Below are 21,833 nucleotides of genomic sequence, written 5' to 3' on the forward strand. Positions count from 1 at the left end.
GTATATGCTTTAAAAATGACAGTCAATGGGGCTTACGCCTAGGTAAGTGTGAATAGGGTAGCAGTCTTTGGGATGTTGGAGGAATTTTTTTTTTTTTAAACAGATGAGCTGCTGCTAGGGAGGGTTAGGAGGGTTCTTTATTTTAAAAAAATTTAAATTTATACTTGTAAATTTGTAATTAATTAATTACATTTTGTCATATGGGGGATGTTAAAAATTTTCCTGCTTGATGATGTCACTTCCAGCCATGACATCACTCCCAGGTTAATGACATCACTTCCAGTGGGCCCTGGCAGATTGTCATTCTAAAACGTGGGTTCCAGTACTAAAAGATTTGAGACCCCCTGCTCTACTACACAAGGCAGTTTTCAATCAGGAGCTGGAAGTGCAAGTCCAGCCTTTTCGTATCTCTATGATTTCATCAGACCCGAAACCAGTGAGGAGTGCATTTCTGTCTCCAAAGAAAATAAAATTAGACAAATTTTGTACATGTTAGATGTAATTATGAATAAATATAAATATATTAGCATATGGATGTAGATACATACACCAAATTAATTATTCCAATCCAGAGAAATAGATTTGCTCGATGTAAGAATAAATACACAGAGCCTATCTGTCACATATTTTTTACTATCCATTTCTTCTATGCATTAATGCCATCAATTTGTAAATTTCAACCAGTTCAAGTATTTTCAACCACCATTCACTTATCAAAAGTATACTTGCATTTTTCCAGTGTCTCTTACAAAGAATTTTAACAGCAACCAAAAGATTTCCAATGAGCAATGTATCCTTCAATTGATACTCTGTATGCATGTTAAGAATAAAACAACTCCTGGTGTGTTTACCCTGGTATTTACCCTAACACGATACTTAAAAAATTTCCTTCAACAATAATGTCCAATATTTTGCAATGCAGTGCAATACTGCCATCACAGCTGAAGGTCAGCATTTGTGGCCTGGCTTTGCCAGCAACTATTTGCTGTGTTTACCATTTTATCTAAGTGTATAGGGTGATATAGCAGTGATTTTTAAAAGCCTTTAAATTAACCTGTGGAAAATTTAATGGAAGTGTAGAAAGTCTAATCCTATACTGGCTCTCCATTCAATCTTCATTAAAATTAGATTAAGATTATGTTGTAAGCAACTCTACAAAAGTCCTATTCATTGGAGGGAGGGAGGGGGAACCCAACAAAAAAATATATATAAATCCAACTTCTTAATGATCAGCCAGTCCTTCTAGTTTAAAGAAGTTGCAAGACTGGAGATAATAAGATAATAATTTGTAAATATTGAGACAAACAGTAAGACCAATTTTCAGTGTGAGCTATTCTCATGTTACACACAAAGTATCTGATATAAAAGCTACATATTTGTACAAACCTACCTCATTTTATTGTCTAAAGCAGTGTTTCCCAAACTGTGGGTTCTGACCCACCTAACTGGTGTGTCGTGAAATTGACAAGCTGATAGCTCACAAGGAAAATGTTATTTAGCCTTATGGAAAGTGAAACGGAGTTGCACTGTGTGTTTACTCATGAGTAGGCAAATATGCCTCAGTCCATTTCAAAGGGCAGGGCAAGAAGAAGTCAACACCACCAGAATGGTTTCAGTTCAATGAATGCAGGCCTCAAAAAGCCCTTGAGAACAAAGTTCACCCTCCAAGCTGACAAATGTATTGAGCCCAAAGGATGGCAAAATGAGCCATATGTGCGTGTTTACTCGCAAGTAAGCAAACATGCCTTGACTCCTATCAAAGGCCAGGCAAAGGGGAATGCAAGCCACCAGAATGGTCCTGATCTGATGAACATGGAGTTCAACAAATGCTCCAGAAGGCGGTCCCCCACCATAGCAAAAAGGATAACAGAGGCTTGAGCAGTTAAGGTGAAACTTTTTTTTAAAGTCTCATAAAACTTTAGGTGGGTCAGGATAGGGTGTCATTTCAAAAAATGGGTCCTGGTGCTAAAAAGTTTGGGAACCATGGGTCTAAAGGTCTGAGACACATGAAACATGTGCACACTCTACTTTAGAGATTGCTACAGAGGGTGACAAAGATAGTGGAACACACAGGACTTGCAACTGGTGGCAAACCTGCCCTACTTAAAGTGCATGCCATAAAGTGCAGGCAGTGGCTTATCTACAGGGGGGCAGCAGTGTAAATACTGCAGTACTTGCCGTCGCTGCCTAGAATGGTTCTGACATCTAGTTGGAGGGGCCACTTACACTGTGCACTGCAGCACCTGCAGTACTTACTGCTCCACCCCCCCTGTAGCTATGCCACTAAGTGCAGGCCCCCAGCCATTCCAGGCATTTTTATGTTCATGCCAACTTGGCTCTTAAAGCACAATGGTAGCTCTGAAACATGACAGGTGCAGCTACCATGGGTTACAAAAGGTTGTTGGACAAAATCAGGAGAAGGAACAAAAGCAAGAGGCTCACAGAACTGCCCCTTAAGAAAGGAGCACCACTACGGAAGGCTGCATTCTCTGCCATGGTGCGTTGAATCCAAGGCAAGAAGGAAGTGACCCGGGTGTACACCCCGGGTCTGTAAGGGCCGGCGCAATCCAGCCCAAAACTGACTATCCCTGCCAGGAACCACGTGCCATTCTGCTTGCAGACGAGGGGTCCCCCAGAGTCACCCTGGAAATAGAAAGAAGGAAACCATTACCACTCTTGTTTGGTAGAGGACATTCTCTTTCCAAATAGCTCCTCTGCCAGGCCATGATCAAAGCAGCTTGGCTTCAGCAAGGTGGCAACATGTGCCTTCAGGACATGACAGTTGATGACAGCATAAGCAGGTCAGTGGTGGTAAAATCCTTAGTGTTCATGTAGTATTTTACAGTCCTTACAACCCTGCATGGTAGGCCTTCTTGCTTCATTTAGAAAAGGAGAGAAGAGACTTGTGTCCCAATCTCCTGCCCAGCTGAACTGCAGGACACTGCTGGTGAACACCTTAACCCATCCTGTCATGCTGGGCCCCTTCTTCTGCCCTTCCTTGTTTACTCTCTGCTTCCAGGTACTGGCCAATACCAGCATCCCTGAATTAGCACTGGGGAGAAGTGAGATGGGCAACATCTGACAAGGGGAAGGCTTGGAATACAGCAAGGAAACAAGACCTCTCGGCAAGAGTGGAAGAGGTTGGGGCTGCTACTGCTGCCAAAAACCGGAATGGGCAGAAATTCAGGGTGGAGTAATGGACAAGTCCATCTGGTCACAGGGGTTGGTCTGCTTCACAAAGCATGGAATTACATCCAAATGAAATTGCATTCCATTGAATGGAATTACATTCAACCCCATCTAGTGACTGAATGTGGTATAGCATGTCTATACCAATGCATTCCAGGGCAAATGCTGGGTCTTTTAGGGCTAAAAATAGCTCTAAAGCCTGGGAAATGGCACAGTTTGACTGTGCAAAGGTAGAAAGAGATATTTTGGCACTTTTTTTCTTTTTAAAAGCATTTAAATGGGGACTTTGGTATCTGCTGGCATCCACAGTTAGTCAAATCTGCAGGTGCTGGACCCATGGATGCCAGGATTGGGCTGTACACTCTTCTGATTCACAGTTCTTACCTTGCAAACGTCCTTCATTCCTTCTTGGTACCCAGCGCAGATCATGTCTTCATAGATCAGCCTGTAGCCCTCAGGAATAATTGGCCTCTTGAGGATGGAGTTCAAGGCGGTTTTGTTGTGCATATGCAGCATTTGGTCACACTCATCATTGTCCAGGATTGGCACCTCTACCTCCTGCAGTGTCCGAGCCATCAAGGGGACTGGAGCAAGAAAAGTGAAGCACTGGATTCAGTCACAGATATCACTCAACATGGATTAGGTGCTCCCTGCTAGCTTTGAACAGTGTTAAAATTGATCATGTCACCAAAATGCATAAACACAGTCAATTCTCATTAACCATGGAAAACACAGAAATAACAAAAACCACATTTACTGAAGCATTGACCCTATGGGAAAAACAGGGTTAGGTTCCTGCGACCCTCTTCATTAAACATTTTTGCAACCTGTCAACATAAACACATCATTTCATGCACTGTTCTTGTAAAAAACACTTCCCATACTACAGTACATAAAGCAGAATCAATGTACAAATATTGCAACTTCCTTTGAGGCACTCATGTCGATGCTGTTCGATAGGCTTCTCAGAATTTTATCACTACTGCAGAGGGCCACAAATGGACAAGAAGAAACCGTGTGCATGGCAAAATGAGTTATACCTTTATAGAGCAGATAAGTGACTTTGCGGAATGAGACTCAGGAACAAGACTAACGAGAATTTCCTGTACCTAGTGGGGAATACCAGGTTGTCCAACTCATAAATTTTTTGTCTTCCAGATTAACCACCATTTCCCCCAAAAGCTCTTCACCACTTGCAAGATAAAATTAGATTAGATTTTATCAGGCAACAAGGCTGCTGCTCCCTCTGAAAGGGATGGGGGTTTTCAGGCATTCCAAGAAAACTCTCAAAAAGCCCTGCAGGCTGCTACTACACCCTCCACTCCTATCTTCTCCCCTAAGGAAAAAAAATAAAGCCTTAGAGCAAGAGGTAGCAGGCAAAATGAGACACTCTGAGCAAAACACAGGTTTTCTTCTCCGCTGGAAATGACAAAAAGGGCATCATTTCCAGCCAAGGATTTACTATATAGTACTAAGTCCCTGGCAGCAAGAGATGCTCCATGCCTCATTTGGAGGATCTGCTACCACCTCTCACGTTCCCAAGATAATTTTTTTCTGCCTTGAGGGAGGGGATAAGCAGTGGCCTTCAGGGTTTTTCAAGACGAATCAAGCTGGGGGGGGGGTTGATTGAAGATGGCTGGGTCCATCTCAATTTGGCTCACAAGGGGTGCTCACGTATTCAAGCATCTCCCCTTCAAACGCTCACCCATCCCTACATACTACACAGCCAGAGTTCTCTGAAAAAGCTTGTAAATACTGAGCTGATTCCATTTAGATTCCATTTAGAGCTGATGCCATTTCGAGAGGAGGGTTATTGACTCGTCATGACTCAAAATCAGGGTGGCCAAAGAGTTAGACATTCTCCAGAACCCAGAGGTCCTACTTTGCAGCCCTTTTCCCAACTCAGTCGTCCTGCTTCCTGCTCAAGGAAGAGGCAGACCTGCAAAGTCCTGGCACTCAGTCTCTTTTCACCTCAATTGGGTGTGTATTCTGCAGTCAGACTATGCAGGTCATGTGCAACAATTGGCACAAAGCAAAGAATCCAGCCACTAAGGTTTCATATTAAGAAAAGAGAGTTTTGAGCCAGATTGGCACAACTCTCAAGGTAAGTCACTACCTTCCTTGGTGCTCATCACCTTACAAAACACCATTTCATTCTTCCTGCTTGCCAAAGAGACTAGATATTCCAGTTCTAGCCCTGCCTTTTTATTTATTGTGTATTCATACACCTCCTAATTTCCAGGCAGATATAATTCCATAAGAACATAAGGAGAGTCCCACTGGATCAGGCCAAAGGCACATCTAGTCCAACTTCCTGTATCATATATTGTCCCTCAAGATGCCTCAGGAGCACACAAGACAACAAGATACCTCTATCCTGTTGCCACTCCCTTGTATCGGGCATTCTCAAGTAGCCTACTTCTAAAAACTAGGAGGTTGCACCCACTCACCTGTGATGGGCTTTTCTTCTAGAAATCTGTCCAATCCCCTTTTAAAAGCATCTAGGCCAGAAGCCATCACGACATCCCCCCCGTGCCCCGCCCCAGGTCAACCACTGCCACTACATCCTTTTTAAGATGTGTTGACCAGAACTGGATGCAATACTCCAGCCTTACCATTGATTTGTACAATGGAATTATAATATTGGCCATTTTATTCTCAATCTCCTTTTTAATTATCCCCAAGCATGGAACTGGCCTTCTTTACAACGCCACACACTGGATGGGTGCTTTAATCAAGATGTCCACCAGCAGCCCAAAATCTCTCTCCTCATCCATCACAGATAGTTCAGAGCCTACCAGCCTATATGTGAAGTTTTGATTTTTTTAGCCCCATTATGTGCATTACTTTACACTTACTGAAACACTAACATTCTCTACCAAGCCTATCCCTGTCTATCCCTTTTCCTCAACATTTCCCTCAAGCTGGAAGGTGTGCCATCATGAGACACACATTCCAAGACCACCCTCACAGCCCCCCCTAAACATGAACGGAGCTGTGCTCCAGTTGCGTCCAGAAGGTGTGCTAAGCCCTTCGGGAGGCCTTAGAAGGTCACTTCCAGTTTTGGGGGAAAACCAGAAATGACATTTTGAGTCCTTAGAAGGCCTTCTGAGGTCTTAAAACAAAACTAGAAGTGACCTTCTAAGGCTTCCTGAAGGTCTTGGAATACTCTCCAGATGTGGCCAGAGAGCAATTCCAGTCAGGTTTGGAGGGGGCTCAGGGCAAACGAGGGGGCAGGGCCATGGTGGGGCATCATTGCTGCCCCCAGGAAGAGTGCCACCCAGTGTCCTGTGACCCCTGTGATCCCCCTTCAGATATGCTACTGCCACATTCACTTGCACCTCCCAAACATCTCCCATATATACACTCTTGAATGAAGAAGCCTCCCAGTTCCTTCTTACCGTCTGGAAAGGGCCGGCCCCAGCCAGTCGCCCAGCATTTCAACCCTACAGGGAAGGGGTCAGGTTCCGAAGACCTGGGCAGACAGACTGGCAAGATGGTTTGGGAAAATTGCACTGGTTTCTGCAGCTGCACAAGAGCAATGTCTGCACTGAGGGCTGTTCCAGCGTAATAGGGGTGTATGATGATTTTGCTGATGGCAGATGAAACCATGGTGGGTGCAGGTTTGGGGAGATCATACTCCCCCAAGTGGATGCGGTAAAGAAGTACATCCTGTGAACTGTAGGAACCAAGGAAAAATTAGTCTTTTCTGCAATCATTGTCAAAAACATTAAAGACACAGAAAAACATTTATACCTGCCTCACCCCAAGCAAGTTAACTCAGAAGTAAATCCCATTGATTGTAATGAGATAAAAGCATTAGAAATTCAAAAGCTTAGAAATTCACCCTAAAATTAATAGATCATGCTGAGTCATGGCAAACTGACAATCACACACTTACAGTATTTATATAGCCATTTTTTTTCCATGTACTCATATAATATTTACCAATCACACAAATTCTCCCACTAATGTACAGCCTGTATTATTACCCCCTGGTGAAGAGTAGCTTGTCTGCGCATCAAGTTTCCCTTTCCAGCCGAACTGAGATTTCAACTGAAGATTTCCTGGGTCGTAACAATGCCCTGAACAACTGTACTATACCAGTTAAAGCATCGGGCCATGACAAACAACCAAAAAAGCAAGGAAGCATCGATTCCATAGCCAGTGTAACCATTTTACATTTGGTGCAACATTCCATAGCATCTCACATTTATATCACATTTTCAATTCTGCTGTGATTGAGAGACCTTCATAATTAGTCCCATAAGCTGCTTCCTATTTAGAGATCCACATTTCAGGTTAAGTCTAGTTTACAAATTAGGCCATTTCAGAATTATCAACAATGAATTTTATAGCTCCTACCTCCCCCATTATCCCTCTGTCTCCCCCTAGTGGAGGATGAGAGCAATGCCCCCGAGGTAGGGTCCCCTCAGTTCTCTCTTCTACTCACTTGGTAAAGCAATGAGCAGCTGTCACCACCCACTGGGGAGAGATGAGGCTCCCGCCACACTCATGTAATCCATTAACTCGTATGCTGACTTGCCAGGGCCATTCCCCTGGCTCGCTGTTCTGTCCCCCAACAACCCGAGGGGAGCTCAGTTTGGGCTGACCACAGGCTGCAGAAGAACAAGGAGGGGCACAAGACATGGGAGGAGAGATTGGGGGACATAGCAGGTCAGTAGGTCCCTTGCCATTTTGTGCAAATGCAAACCACAGAATGCAACCTCAAAATATTCCCAACTTCCTAGGATAGGCCAGTGAAACCTCTGTTGTGGGATATACGTGTGCAGATGCATAAAAGGAGCTGCAGGATTTTGTGATATATCTGGGGGACTGTAAAGTAGCCATGGTGAGGGCAAGGAGTTGCAGGATATAAAGAAAACAAGGATGAAGAAAGGAGGAACGGGTGACCGGTCTTAGCATAGCATCTATGGTTGGATGCCCAGATGGACAAACAAACGGGCTAATGAATGGGCATAATGATGCTTGCTGTGCTAATTAGGCTAGCTGTGGGAAGAATGCAAGGATAGATGAATGGAGAGAGAGAGAGATGGAAAAGAAAATGCATCCAGGAAGGAGTGGGTGCATCAACACATATATGAAACTGGGGGGGTGGAGATGGTTGCAATCCCCATTTCTTTGGGCCCTGGACAAACTAGTGACTGGGCCCTCCCTTGACAGGTATGTAAATTATCAATGAATGTGTTGCAATGATGATTTATTATTATACAGTGTAAAGTCAACAAAGAACCATCTTGTGATAATTGTCTCTCAGCATCATGTAAGGAACTCAAAAGCACATGGCTCCCAGCTGCTGTCTATCACAGTGGCTCCCCGCCCCCCCAGACCCTGAACAACTAACAGATATAAAGTTTTGAAAGGCAAGTTTTTCACACATTTATCTTCTCAAATGTTTACAAATGATGGCACCTATCCTACCCCAGGGATTTTCCCATCACATGGTCCAAAGGCATGTGATGCAACCGCTTTGCTGATGCTAAGTAGGGCTAGCTCTAGTCAGTGCCTGGATGGTGACTGCTCAGAAACCCCATGCACCCCATCTGAAACTCCAGGAGGGAAGAAAGGGAGGATAGAGATTTAGCAATTAAGAAATAATTAATTATTCTCACTTCCTTCAGTAGAACTGCTCTCAGCACCTGTAAGAGGAAGGAGATGAGAGTCAGGCATGCCATAAGAACATAAGAACAGCCCCACTGGATCAGGCCATAGGCCCATCTAGTCCAGCTTCCTGTATCTCACAGCAGCCCACCAAATGCCCCAGGGAGCACACCAGATAACAAGAGACCTCATCCTGGTGCCCTCCCTTGCATCTGGCCTTCTGACATAACCCATTTCTAAAATCAGGAGGTTGCGCGTACACATCATGGCTTGTACCCCATAATGGATTTTTCCTCCAGAAACTTGTCCAATCCCCTTTTAAAGGTATCCAGGCCAGATGCCGTCACCACATCCTGTGGCAAGGAGTTCCACAGACCAACCACACACTGACTAAAGAAATACTTTCTTTTGTCTGTTCTAACTCTCCCAACACTCAATTTTAGTGGATGTCCCCTGGTTCTGGTGTTATGTGAGAGTGTAAAGAGCATCTCCCTATCCACTCCCTGTCCATCCCCTGCATAATTTTGTATGTCTCAATCATGTCCCCCCTCAGGCGTCTCTTTTCTAGGCTGAAGAGGCCCAAATGCCGTAGCCTTTCCTCATAAGGAAGGTGCCCCAGCCCCGTAATCATCTTAGTCGCTCTCTTTTGCACCTTTTCCATTTCCACTATGTCTTTTTTGAGATGCGGCGACCAGAACTGGACACAATACTCCAGGTGTGGCCTTACCATCGATTTGTACAACGGCATTATAATATTAGCCGTTTTGTTCTCAATACCTTTCCTAATGATCCCAAGCATAGAATTGGCCTTCTTCACTGCTGCCACACATTGGGTCGACACTTTCATCGACCTGTTCACCACCACCCCAAGATTTCTCTCCTGATCTGTCACAGACAGCTCAGAACCCATCAGCCTATATCTAAAGTTTTGATTTTTTGCCCCAATGTGCATGACCTTACACTTACTGACAGTGAAGCGCATCTGCCATTTTGTTGCCCATTCTGCCAGTCTGGAGAGATCCTTCTGGAGCTCCTCACAATCACTTCTGGTCTTCACCACTCGGAAAAGTTTGGTGTCGTCTGCAAACTTTGCAACCTCACCACTCAACCCTGTCTCCAGGTCATTTATGAAGAGGTTGAAAAGCACCGGTCCCAGGACAGATCCTTGGGGCACACCGCTTTTCACCTCTCTCCATTGTGAAAATTGCCCATTGACACCCACTCTCTGCTTCCTGGCCTCCAACCAGTTCTCAGTCCATGAGAGGACCTGTCCTCTAATTCCCTGACTGTGGAATTTTTTCAGTAGCCTTTGGTGAGGGACCGTGTCGAACGCCTTCTGAAAGTCCAAATATATAATGTCCATGGGTTCTCCCACATCCACATGCCTGTTGACCTTTTCAAAGAATTCTATAAGGTTCGTGAGGCAAGACTTACCCTTACAGAAGCCGTGCTGATTCTCCCTCAGCAAGGCCTGTTCGTCTATGTGTTTTGACATCCTATCTTTGATGAGGCATTCCACCATCTTACCTGGTATAGATGTTAGGCTGACCGGCCTATAATTTCCCGGGTCCCCTCTCTTTCCCTTTTTAAAGATAGGCGTGACATTTGCTATCCTCCAATCCTCTGGCACCGTGGCCATTTTGAGGGACAAGTTGCATATCTTAGTCAAGAGATCTGCAACTTCATTATTCAAGTCCTTAATAACTCTTGGGTGGATGCCATCAGGGCCCAGTGACTTATTGATCTTTAATTTATCAATGAGGTCTGAAACATCTTCTCTTTTAACCTCTATCTGACTTAACTCCTCGGTCAGGAGGGGCCGTTCGGGCAGCGGTAACTGCCCGAGGTCTTCTGCAGTGAAGACAGATGCAAAGAACTCATTTAATCTCTCTGCCATCTCTAAGTCTCCTTTTATCTCCCCTTTCCCTCCCTCACCATCCAGAGGGCCAACCGCTTCTCTGGCGGGTTTCCTGCTTCTAACATATTTGAAAAAGCTTTTATGATTCCCCTTAATGCTGCTGGCCATGCGTTCCTCATAGTCTCGCTTGGCCTCCCATATCACCTTCTTACATTTCTTTTGCCACAGTTTATGTTCCTTTTTATTCTCCTCATTAGGGCAAGACTTCCATTTATGGAAGGAAGCTTCCTTGCCCTTCACAGCCTCTCTAACTTGGCTGGTTAGCCATGCGGGCACCCTCCTGGATTTAGTGGAACCCTTCTTTTTTTGTGGTAAACACATCTGCTGGGCCTCTATTACTGTTACAAGCAGCCTCCATGCACTCTGGAGAGATTGGACTCCTTTTACCCTCCCTTTCAATCTCCTTCCAACCAGCCTCCTCATTTGAGGGAAGTCCGCCCGTCGGAAGTCAAGGGTCTTTGTTAGAGATTTGCCTGGTATTCTTCCCCCAACGTGCATGTCAAAATTGGGTATTAGAAGATTGGGCATGCCAAAATTGGCATTAGAAAATTGGGTACATTAGAAAATCGGCATTAGAAAATCGGAAGTCAAGGGTCTTTGTTAGAGATTTGCCTGGTATTCTTCCCCCAACGTGCATGTCAAAATTGGGTATTAGAAAATTGGGCATGCCAAAATTGGGCATGCCATATTGGGTATTAGAAGATGATGCTCAGAGTACTGGGCTGTGGGCTGATCCGGACTTGGCAAATACAGTCCCCAGGAATTGCCGGCCTGATCAATGGTGATATGTGGCTATGTCTAGGGTGTGACAAGACAGGCCACTAAAAGTCTCAGCGGAACACAAAAGGAGTTTTCTTGTCTGGTGCTGCAATGGATGAGATGACCAGCAAGGCCAGTCTTCCTAGCATTGCTTTACAGACATGGAATCAGAGAGGTAATCACAAATCCATGGCAAACACAGAGGCAGATGCTGTTTTGGTCCTACTGAGAGTTTGCCATGAGGCTAACTGTACAACATAAAAACCCAGAGGCTCTAGGGGGCTCTTGCTTCTTGGCCCATTGCTGCAACCCAGTCCAGGAGCTCCAAGTCTCTCCTTCCCAAAGCAAGACAAAGTAGATGGTACTGGCAGAGTAGAGAACTTTGCTATCTGACAGGGATGTGCTCAAGGCACTGAGCCCAAGTAACAAGTCAGCAACCCGATGACTCGACTCACGAGTCATAATAGACATCCATCGCATCTCAACACATGAAAAATTTCAGGTCGTGACTTCAGACTCGCAATTTTTGCACATCAAGTCTGAGTGAAGCCCCGCCTTCTGGTCCCATCCCCAGCCTCATACAGTCCCCCCCAAAACCTTAAGCCTTCATCCTTCCCTCAACCCTCCCACTCCTATCTCCTGGAACCAACCTATCCTCCTCCCACCACATCTACTGCTGCCACTGATCTGAAGGCTGGCTTCCAGATTGCCCATGAGGTCTTTGGCACGATGCGGAAGCAGCAGAAAGGTAAGTCAGAAGATACACACATGCACTAGGGACTCAAGATAGTGTCTCGAGTCATTTTGAGTTGAGACTTTTTTTTTCCAAGTCATTGGCCCCAAGTCACGAGTCGAGTTGGGGTTGGTGACGTCTAAGACTAGAGTCAACCCGAGTCATCAGAAACACTGTTTTTGCATGACTCAAGTTGAGTCAACCCAACTCAAGTGCCCAGCCCTGCTTATCTGCTTCCTTCTACCTTTTGAGCATGAGACAAACAATGGCCCACATCCTAAGGTGACCCAGACACTCATGTACACACACACACACACACACACACACACACACACACACACACTTCCTAGTCACTCACCTCCCAGCAGCACAAATAGCAACAGCACAATATGGGAACAGCAGGAATTCAGCATGGTCTGAGCAGCCCCAGATCATCCAGCTGTGATGCCAAGCAGGAAAGAAGAGAAAGTGCTAGGCTGGGATGCTAAGACTCAGTACCCTTCAGCAGGATCGGTCAACAACCGGAGAAGTCACTGCTCAGAGTTTAACTGAGTACCAGAGAGGTTGCCCCAAAGCTCTAGCTGAGCTCTTTTATCCTTCATACCACACCACACCTCCAGCCTCCCAGCAGGACCAGCCTATCTACCAGTAAGACAAGCCTCCCATAGTTACTTACACACATAGCTATTTACAACTATGTGTGGGTGGGGAGAGACGGCTCCAGGCTCTTGAAGGCTGTGTGTGTGTGAACTGCTAGAGAATAATCAAAAGCCAGGGAGGCCAGGACCCCTGCATATTTAGAGTGATGTAGAAGAGCACAGAATTTTAGCTTCTTGTTCAGGAGAGAGAGAGAAGCTATACACACTGAAATTCTCTGTTCAGAGTTTGGAAGGATATGCATAGGTTGCCAGTTTGTTTCCAGATACCATTCTGAGTGCTGTACTTGACCTATTAAGCTCTTACCTTTAAATCAAGACACTCGTGTTCAAACAAGCATGCCCCAGATGATTCTGGATTTTTTCCCCTCTGTTGCTTCTTTGATAAGTGTATTTTTATAATTGATTGAACTTTTTACTCAGCATGTGGTTGGTCTGTGGAACTCCTTGCCACAGGATGTGGTGATGGCATCTGGCCTGGACGCCTTTAAAAGGGGATTGGACAAATTTAGGGAGGAAAAAACCATTACGGGTTACAAGCCATGATGTGTATGTGCAACCTCCTGATTTTAGAAATGGGCTATGTCAGAATGCCAGATGCAAGGGAGGGCACCAGGATGAGGTCTCTTGTTATCTGGTGTGCTCCCTGGGGCATTTGGTGGGCCACTGTGAGATACAGGAAGCTGGACTAGATGGGCCTATGGCCTGATCCAGTGGGGCTGTTCTTATGTTCTTATACGTGCTGGTGTACTGCATGTGATTCTCTTAATCTTTTGTGGGCTACAGCTGGCTTTACAGCCTTGGAGCTACAATGCCCAGCCTTTTTGCGTGTAGGACATTTTCATCACTCCTGCTCAAGAAGTTGTGGGAGATGCAGCAGATAGCAGTGTGTTGAGAGGGCTTCTTTTTCTCCCTGTGATGGTTGTGATTCCCAACTTGATGGGGTTCCCAGGCTGCTTTTTCATCCAATATCTTGAATTCTTGAATATCTTGAAGCCGTCTCAGGTCTGCTGCCTCTACACTACAATCCCCCCCAACCCTAACCATGCTCCTTGCACTGTTGTCAAATCCAGAAGTGCATAACTTCTGGTTTTATTTAGGGGGACAGTGCAAGAGTTTGTCCATAAGCTCCCGCTCCATGGCCAGCAGCAGCCTGAGTGGGACATTTCAGTCTGAGAATCAACATCAGGGCAAAGAGATGAACCCCCTCGCTCCTGCCTCAGCCGCAGTCCAGAACTGCCTTCTTCCATGACTGATTCCATGGAACTTAAAGAGATCAGAAGTAGTTCTGGTCGTGGGACTTCCAGGTCACATATAGTTTGGCTTCAAGGTGGGCAGCTGGCTCAGAAGACTTCATCGAAAAGAATGTGGGTGATTTTCTATAGTTTCCATTGTTTGAGAAACCTGAAGTTCTGAGCTTGATTTGTAAATTCGAATCCTTTAATGAAGGGAAAGTTTTCACTGGGCCAACTGGTTTGGCAACCGAACAATACCAAGTGTTGTCCTATATTGGATTCTCAACGACACTTACGTATTGTTCCCTGGCAAGCATTTATATGTCTTTTTATTTACGCATGAAGCATGACACACATATGGATATGTGTACATGGCACCAGGAGTTGCCAGAAGAGCCTGATCCAGACCAGTAGCATGACTTCAAGGCAGGACTGATGACAAGAATCCTCAGATCCTCAGATCCTGTGATCCTGGCTCCCGTGGTGTTCCAGGCACCTTGGAAAATGGCACAAATGGCTGCATCTTTTCTGCACAGCATATTTGACCACGTGAACAAAAGACACCTCTGAGGAGCTTCCTGACTTGGAGCAAATAAGTTGTTACGAAGGGCCCCCAACTCTCGCTCCTTACCAACCCCATGGCTCCATTCATGACACAATCCTATCTAAGGGGTGCGCCAGTGGAGTGTGAGCTCTGCTGGCACTAGCCATAGCAAAAGTGTCATTCTGTGTTGGTGTTTCAGTTGGGCGTGCTGCCAGGATAGTGGAGGATGCCAGCCAAAGCAGGTAATTTCTGTACTGTGCAGCATAAGGGGTGGAAAGGAGGGTGATGAGATGGTTGAAAGGAGTGGGGGGAGGGCAGTGATGGGGTGGGGGTGGGTGGAACAAGTCCGAGAGGGGGTGGGATTGGCAGTGCTAGCGCACGCTGTATCCTACCCCCTTTCTGGGGCTTGACCAGCCAACATGAATTAATGTGGACTTGTGCATGATGGCAATATTGCTGGTATTGATCCATGTTAGTGACTGGGGCTTTTCCTGCGGCAAGGGGAGAAATGTTCCCTTATCCTGGGTAAAACCGGGGGGGGGACTTAGCATGGGGGGAACTTTGGTCTAATTAGTCTGCTCAACAAGTAGCCAAGCTTATGAAGCAACTGGCCTCCAATGTACCCTAAGCAAGGTGCAATGGCAACAGAAAGACTGGGGGGGGGGGTGGTATAAGCCAAAAAGGGCTTTCAAGCAACAAAAGATGGTTCCCTGATGAGCTCCCCCCACAAAAGAGTCTATAGAATTCTATGGGATAAAAAGATATCAAAAAGCTGGATTGCAGGTCATTCTCTCATCCTTCACTTGATTCTTTCATCCCTTGCTTGTCTGTCTGCCTTTCTGCTGTCGCCGCATTTGCTCATTTGACCAGCTGGTGCTATGTTAAGGCCAAATAAAACCACTGTTGTTTGCATGACCGGAGCCTGCACACCTGCATTTTTCAGCATAAGCAGCAGCTGTTTGCTTCCCCCATAAGGATCAGGACCACAATAACAGAAAGTATAGAGGGGCATTAACTCTTTGTCCCCACTTTGGTCCAGCTGTGGTCTGGACCCCTCCTAGGTTGGTTGTTAAAGGGGGGAAAAAACCCAAAACATTTCCATTGGTTTTCAAGAATGCAAAGAGTTAAATCTCTGGGGCTCCAGTCCAAATGGAGCCCTGTATGAGATTTGCATTTGAAGGGACAATCACTGCAGGACCCCAATCCTGCAATCTCTGAAATGTCCAGTACTAGTAAGTTTCATCAGCTTAGTTCCTGCTTGAATACTTTTTAATGACCGTAGAAGAAAGCTTAGTATTTATCCTGAATCTGCATTGGGTAATGTTTACAGGTGCTTGGATTGGTGAGAACAGGTTTGTTTTTTTTTATGTGAAAACAGGTGTGATTACATACCCAGCCCTGGGCATGGAGCCGGGCAGTCTAAGGCCCATAAATACTTGCACACACTCAGGCTTGTCCCCCACCTGCCCTCAATTCCAGTTCAGAAAGGAATCCACCCAAATCCTCCGGCTATTCCAGCTTACTTTTCTTCTGAGTTCTCAAAAAATCCTTCCATGGTTAGGTCTAGAGGGTTGAGCCTCCATTTGCCTGAAGATAACATCCGAAAGTTGCCAGTTCGAGACCTTGAAGCAGCTGACAAGCTGAGCCGAGTTATTCCATCTTCTCTGAGCGTGGGAGGATGGAGGCCAGAATGTGCAGCCAGATCAAGAAAGAAACATCTGAATGTTGTGGTTTCTTGAAAGATAGAACCTTTCAAATTGTAAAAATCCCTACAGGGATTTAAATTGCCTGCCCATGTAAACCGCCTTGAATAAAGTCCAAGGAGAAATCTGAGGACCTAGAAAGGCGGTATAGAAATACCTGTATTATTATTATTATTATTATTATTATTATTATTATTATTATTATTATTATTATTATAGAAATGGGCTACATCAGAATGCCAGATGCAAGGGAGGGCACCAGGATGCAGGTCACTTGTTATCTGGTGTGCTCCCTGGGGCATTTGGTGGGCACCTGTGAGATACAGGAAGCTGAACTAGATGGGCCTGTGGCCTGATCCAGCGGGGCTCTTCTCACGTTCTTATAACTTTGTAGGATGCAATGCTGTATGTGTACACACTTGCCTGGGAGTAAGTCCCATTGAATTTGTGGGTTTACGTCTGAATAGAGATGCAGAGGCTTGCACTGTTAATTATTGTATACCTCATCACAGCCAATGCTGGGCTGGGTATAATCTGGGGATCTAGCCAAGATCCCAGGGATAACAGAGATATTGTCGGATTCTTGCTGTTCCAAGCAACACTGGAGCTGAGCTGGCATAATTTGCTCAAGCCCAAGAATGTTGAGGCGTTTCTTCAGACTTGTAGGCACTGCTCCAAGGGCTCCAATGACAATTGGTACATTAATAATAATAATAATAATAATAATAATAATAATAATAATAATAATAATAATAATAATAATAATAATAATAATAATAATAATAAATAGGTAATTATATACCGCCTTTCTGGTCATTGGATTACTCCTCTGACTTTATTCAAGGCGGTTTACATAGGCAGGCGTTTCTAAATCCCTCAAGGGGATTTTTACAATCATCGAGGTTCTCTCTTTCAAGAACCAACAACATTTCAGAGGGATCTTCCTGGTTTGGTCTCACTTCTGGCCTCCAGTTCTCCTATGCAGGCTGACAAGCAGCTCCATCTCTCACGTGGAGGGCAGCCAAGACGCTTCTTGCTCACACCAAGAGCAGGTGGAATCACTCAGCTCAGCTTGTCAGCTGCTTCAAGGTCTCACCATTCTCAGCCGTTTAGGGAGCAGCCCGTGTGCTCAAACTGGCAACCTTCTGATGTTATCTTAGGACTAACAGAGGCTCTACCCTCTAGACCAGACCTCCTGCCCATTATTGACCTTCTTCTCCCAGAGATGCCCAAGTTCTAGTCTCAGGTCTTGATATCATGTGATCTTCTCATGTTCTTTATCTTCAATTCTACTGTCACCTTTATATGTTTCTACTGTCATTCTTTATATAGGGGGTCCCCATATCTGCAGATCCCATATACGTGGATTCATTTATCCACAGATCGGGTCCAAGACCCTCGCATGCGCCCCACGCAGGCCCCCTTCAGAGGAGCTTCTGAGCTCAGGAAAGGCTGTGGATATGTTTTTTAAAAGAGGGGATGGAATTTGGGCACTGGTTCAGATGCTTGTTTCACCTGGACCAAGTCTGATGGCAGAAGTTTGAGGTCCTGGAAAACCAGAAGGCCATTTGGTTGTATTGAACAGTAAGAATAATAATTTGCAAACTTGGGTACTTTGGTATACCAAGAGAGCCCTCTGAGTATGTGGAAATGACTGTCTGGTTTTTGGATGTTCCTGTCCACAATGACAGGCACTCAACCATCTGTGTTTGTTATTAGAGAGAGTGTAACCAGTAGTCTCACTAGGGGGAGTGCAGGGGGGTGTAGAGCGCACCAGGTGGCATCATGAGGGGGTGACAACAAAGGAGAGGAGCCAGAAATTTCTTGGCTAGGATGACCAGGAGGCCAGGTCTGCTGAGTAGGTAGACCCTGGGGCTCCGCATTGGGAAGACCAGGTAGTTTTGGGAGGGCTGCGTTCATCAGGACCATTCTGGTGGTGTTACGTTCCCCTTGACCTGCCCTTCTATGTGTACGAAGGCATGGTTGCCTACTTATGTGCAGACATACATGTGCTGCTTTGTTTCGGTTGCCATGGGGCTCAATACATTTTCCTTGTCAACTATCAGCTTGTCAGTTTTGCGACCCACCAAAAATTGGGTCGTGACCCACTGGTGGGTTGTGACCCACAGTTTGAGAACCGCTGAACTATTATAGATTTGAAGTTGATCCCATCTCAGTCTCATGAGCTGAATGGTTTTCACTGATGCTGATCTTGCACCTACTGGAAGGGCGCAATCCTAACCCCTGACATAAGCACTGACATAAGGGCAATGCAGCTCTGAGGTAAGGGAACAGACATTCCCTTACTTTGAGGAGGCCTCCGTGAGTGACACCCAATGGCAGGATGCAGCACATCTCCCATTGGTACTGCTATGCCAGTGCCGGAAAGCACTGACATAAGGGGTTAGGATTGCGCCCCAAGACAACTTTGTTCTACTGCATAAACCTGATCACCCCTTGGCTCCTGAAGCCATCCTTGAATCAATCAATTCATGCAAATAAATAAACCAAGCACCAGTGCTAACAGCTTCACTGACACCCTGACACCAATCACATTCACCATTCCTACAATTATTATTATTATTATTTTATTAATTTATATCCTGCCTTTTTGCCCCAAGGGCACAAAAGGCGGCTTACAACAATAAAAATACAAAAATAGCAATTAAAAACAATAATTAAAACAGATACACATAATTAAAAAACCTAAAACAAACCCCGTGAATTCTAATATAGAGGAGAAAAAGAGAGAGAAAGCCAGCCAGCCTGTCAACAATTAAAAGCTTTTTGAAATAAAAAGGTCTTCAGTCCATGCCAAAATATTAACAAAGAGGGAGCAGTTCTCAATTCCAAGGGAAGCCAAGTATTCCAGAGCTCGGGGACCATCACCAAGAAGGCCCTCTTCCTGGCGGCCGCCCCTCTCACCTCTCTTGGTGGCGGCACAGTCAAAAGGGCCCCCCCCCCAGATGATCTAAGAGCATGGGCAGGATTATAAGGAAGGAGGCAGTCCCTCAAATACCCCGGACCCGAGTCGTAAAGGGCTTTAAAAGTCAAAATTAGCACTTTGAATTGGGCCCGGAACAGAACCGGCAGCCAGTGTAGTCGCCGAAGCAGCGGCTCGGCAGAGTCAAACCGACGTGCCCCAGCAACCACACGAGCAGCCGCATTCTGCACTAATTGTAATTTCCGGACCGTCTTCAAGGGCAGCCCCACATAGAGCGCATTGCAATAATCTAGTCTAGATGTCACTAGGGCATGGGTTACCGTGGCCAGGTCCGCGCAGCTCAGGTACAGTCGCAGCTGGCGAATCAGCCGAAGCTGAGCAAAGGCTCCCCTGGCCGCCACCGCCACCTGGGCCTCCAGGTGCAGCTGTGGATCCAGGAGAACCCCCAAGCTGCGGACCTGCTCCTTCAGAGGGAGTGCAACCCCATTCAGAGCAGGACATTAGTCCAATACCTGAGCTGTGGATTTCCAAACCAAGAGCACCTCTGTCTTATCCGGATTTAATTTCAGCTGGTTCGCCCACATCCAGCCCCCAACCGCCTCCAGACAGCGATCCAGGACCCCAACCACCTCCTCAGAATCAGGGGGAAAGGAGAGATAAAGCTGGGTGTCATCAGCATACTGATGGCACCTCACTCCAAACCCCCGGATGACCTCTCCCAGCGGCTTCATGTAGATGTTAAAAAGCATGGGGGATAAGATGGACCCTTGCGGCACCCCAAACCTAAGAGGTTGGGGCGCCAAACAAGCATCCCCCAGCACCACCTTCTGGGATCTGTCAGCCAGGAAGGAGCGGAACCACTTCAAAACAGTGCCTCCAAGCCCCAACCCGGCCAGCCGACCCAGAAGGACACCATGGTCGATGGTGTCGAAGGCCGCCGAGAGGTCCAGCAGGACTAACAGGGACGCACTCCCCCTGTCCATTCCCCGGCGAAGGTCATCCACCAAGGTGACCAAGGCAGTCTCCATCCCGAACCCTGGCCTGAAGCCAGATTGGAATGGGTCCAGATAATCCGTTTCCTCTAGTACCCTCTGAAGCTGGGACACCACCACCCGCTCAATCACCTTGCCCAGAAATGGAATATTCGAGGATGGCCAAAAGTTATTTAAATTAGTGGGATCCAGGGAGGGCTTCTTCAGGAGGGGGCGAACCATTGCCTGCTTCAAGGCAGGCGGGAGCACCCCCTCCCTCAGAGATGAATTCACCACCCTCCCCATCCACTCGGCCAACCCTTCCCGGGCAGTCCTAATTAGCCATGCTGGGCAAGGGTCGAGCGGGCAAGCAGCAGGTCTCACACTCCAGAGAATCCTGTCCACATCCTCAGTCTCTACAAGCTGGAAAGAATCCCAAATAGCAGGCTAGACAGCTGCCCCAGGGACATCACTAGATATGCCCACAGCAGCGTCCAAGTCATGCCGAATCTGATCAACCTTTTCTGCAAATTGTTTTGCGAACTCGTCACAGCAAGCCTCCGTGTGCTCCTCCGCACCAGTAGGGGGGGCCAGATGTAAAAGGTTGTGGACCACACGAAAGAGCTCAGCTGGACGGTTCTCTGCAGATGCAATGGTGGCAGAAAGGTATACCCATTTAGCTGCCACCACCGCCTTAGAAAAGGCTCTTAACTGGGCCCTAGCCCGTGTATGGTAAGATTCGGTATGAGTCTTTCACCACTGACACTCTAGATGTCTGCCCCGCCGCTTCATCATCCGCAGCTCCTCAGAAAACCAAGGAGCCGCTCTGACTCTGCGACTGGGCAGAGGACGCTCAGGAGCGATCTCATCCAAGGCCCTGGCCATCTCCGTATTCCACAGATCGACCAGAGCGCCAGGTGGGTCTCCAGCTCTGGCAACAGGAAAATCCCCCAGAGCACTCAGGAATCCATTTGGATCCATCAGCCTCCGAGGACGGATCATAGAATGTGATCCCCTGCCATTGCGGAGGTGAGAGGCTGCAACAAGTCTAAATCCCACCAGAAAGTGATCTGTCCATGACAAAGGAGTGATCTTAATGTCCTCCACCTCCAGATCACCATCAGCCTGCCCAGCAGTGAACACCAGGTCCAGCGTATGTCCCACATCATGCGTTGGGGCAGATATTCTTTGAGACAGACCCATGGTTGCCATGGAGGCCATGGAATCCTGAGCCGCAGCTGTTCCCGGGGCCTCAGCATGGACATTAAGTCCCCCAACACCAATAGGCAGGGGGACTCCAGCACCACGCTCGAGACCAACTCCATCAACTCAGGCAGGGAGTCTGTTGGGCAGCAAGGTGGGCGGTACACCAACAGAATCCCTGTTCTGTCTCGCCCCTCCAACACAACACAAAGACACTCAAACCCGGTGGACCGCTGAACAGGGTTTCCGGTAAGATGGATGGAATCCCGGTAGACCATTGCAACCCCGCCTCCCCGCCCCTGTAGCCTTGGCTGCTGCAGTACCCGGAAACCTGGTGGACAAATCTGGGAAAGACT

The 21,833-nt window shown here is 46.6% G+C and overlaps 1 protein-coding gene across 1 annotated transcript; it reads right to left on the reverse strand.

Moving 5' to 3' along the window:
* Positions 1-2,388: 2,388 nt before the first annotated feature.
* LOC136653432 (serine protease 33-like) lies at positions 2,389-21,477 on the reverse strand. Its single transcript, XM_066630329.1, has 6 exons — positions 21,039-21,477; positions 8,823-8,849; positions 7,643-7,808; positions 6,591-6,868; positions 3,574-3,773; positions 2,389-2,643 (listed from the first exon to the last, which is right to left on the reverse strand). The coding sequence occupies exons 1-6, from the start codon at positions 21,475-21,477 to the stop codon at positions 2,389-2,391; spliced, it is 1,365 nt and encodes a 454-aa protein (XP_066486426.1).
* Between the last annotated feature and the right edge of the window lie 356 nt (positions 21,478-21,833).

Source organism: Tiliqua scincoides, chromosome 5 (assembly GCF_035046505.1).
Source record: "Tiliqua scincoides isolate rTilSci1 chromosome 5, rTilSci1.hap2, whole genome shotgun sequence".
Classification (NCBI taxonomy): domain Eukaryota; kingdom Metazoa; phylum Chordata; class Lepidosauria; order Squamata; family Scincidae; genus Tiliqua; species Tiliqua scincoides.

What these genes read in the sequence shown, in the direction of transcription:
- LOC136653432 (XM_066630329.1), bottom strand. Translation starts at nt 21,477, where the DNA reads ATGGGTCTGTCTCAAAGAATATCTGCCCCAACGCATGATGTGGGACAT. An exon ending in GGGCCGGCCCTTTCCAGACG is followed by an intron (nt 3,774 to 6,590) that starts GTAAGAAGGAAC and finishes TTCTTGCTCCAG; the next exon opens with TCCCCTTGATGGCTCGGACA. An exon ending in GAATGAAGGACGTTTGCAAG is followed by an intron (nt 2,644 to 3,573) that starts GTAAGAACTGTG and finishes TTCTATTTCCAG; the next exon opens with GGTGACTCTGGGGGACCCCT.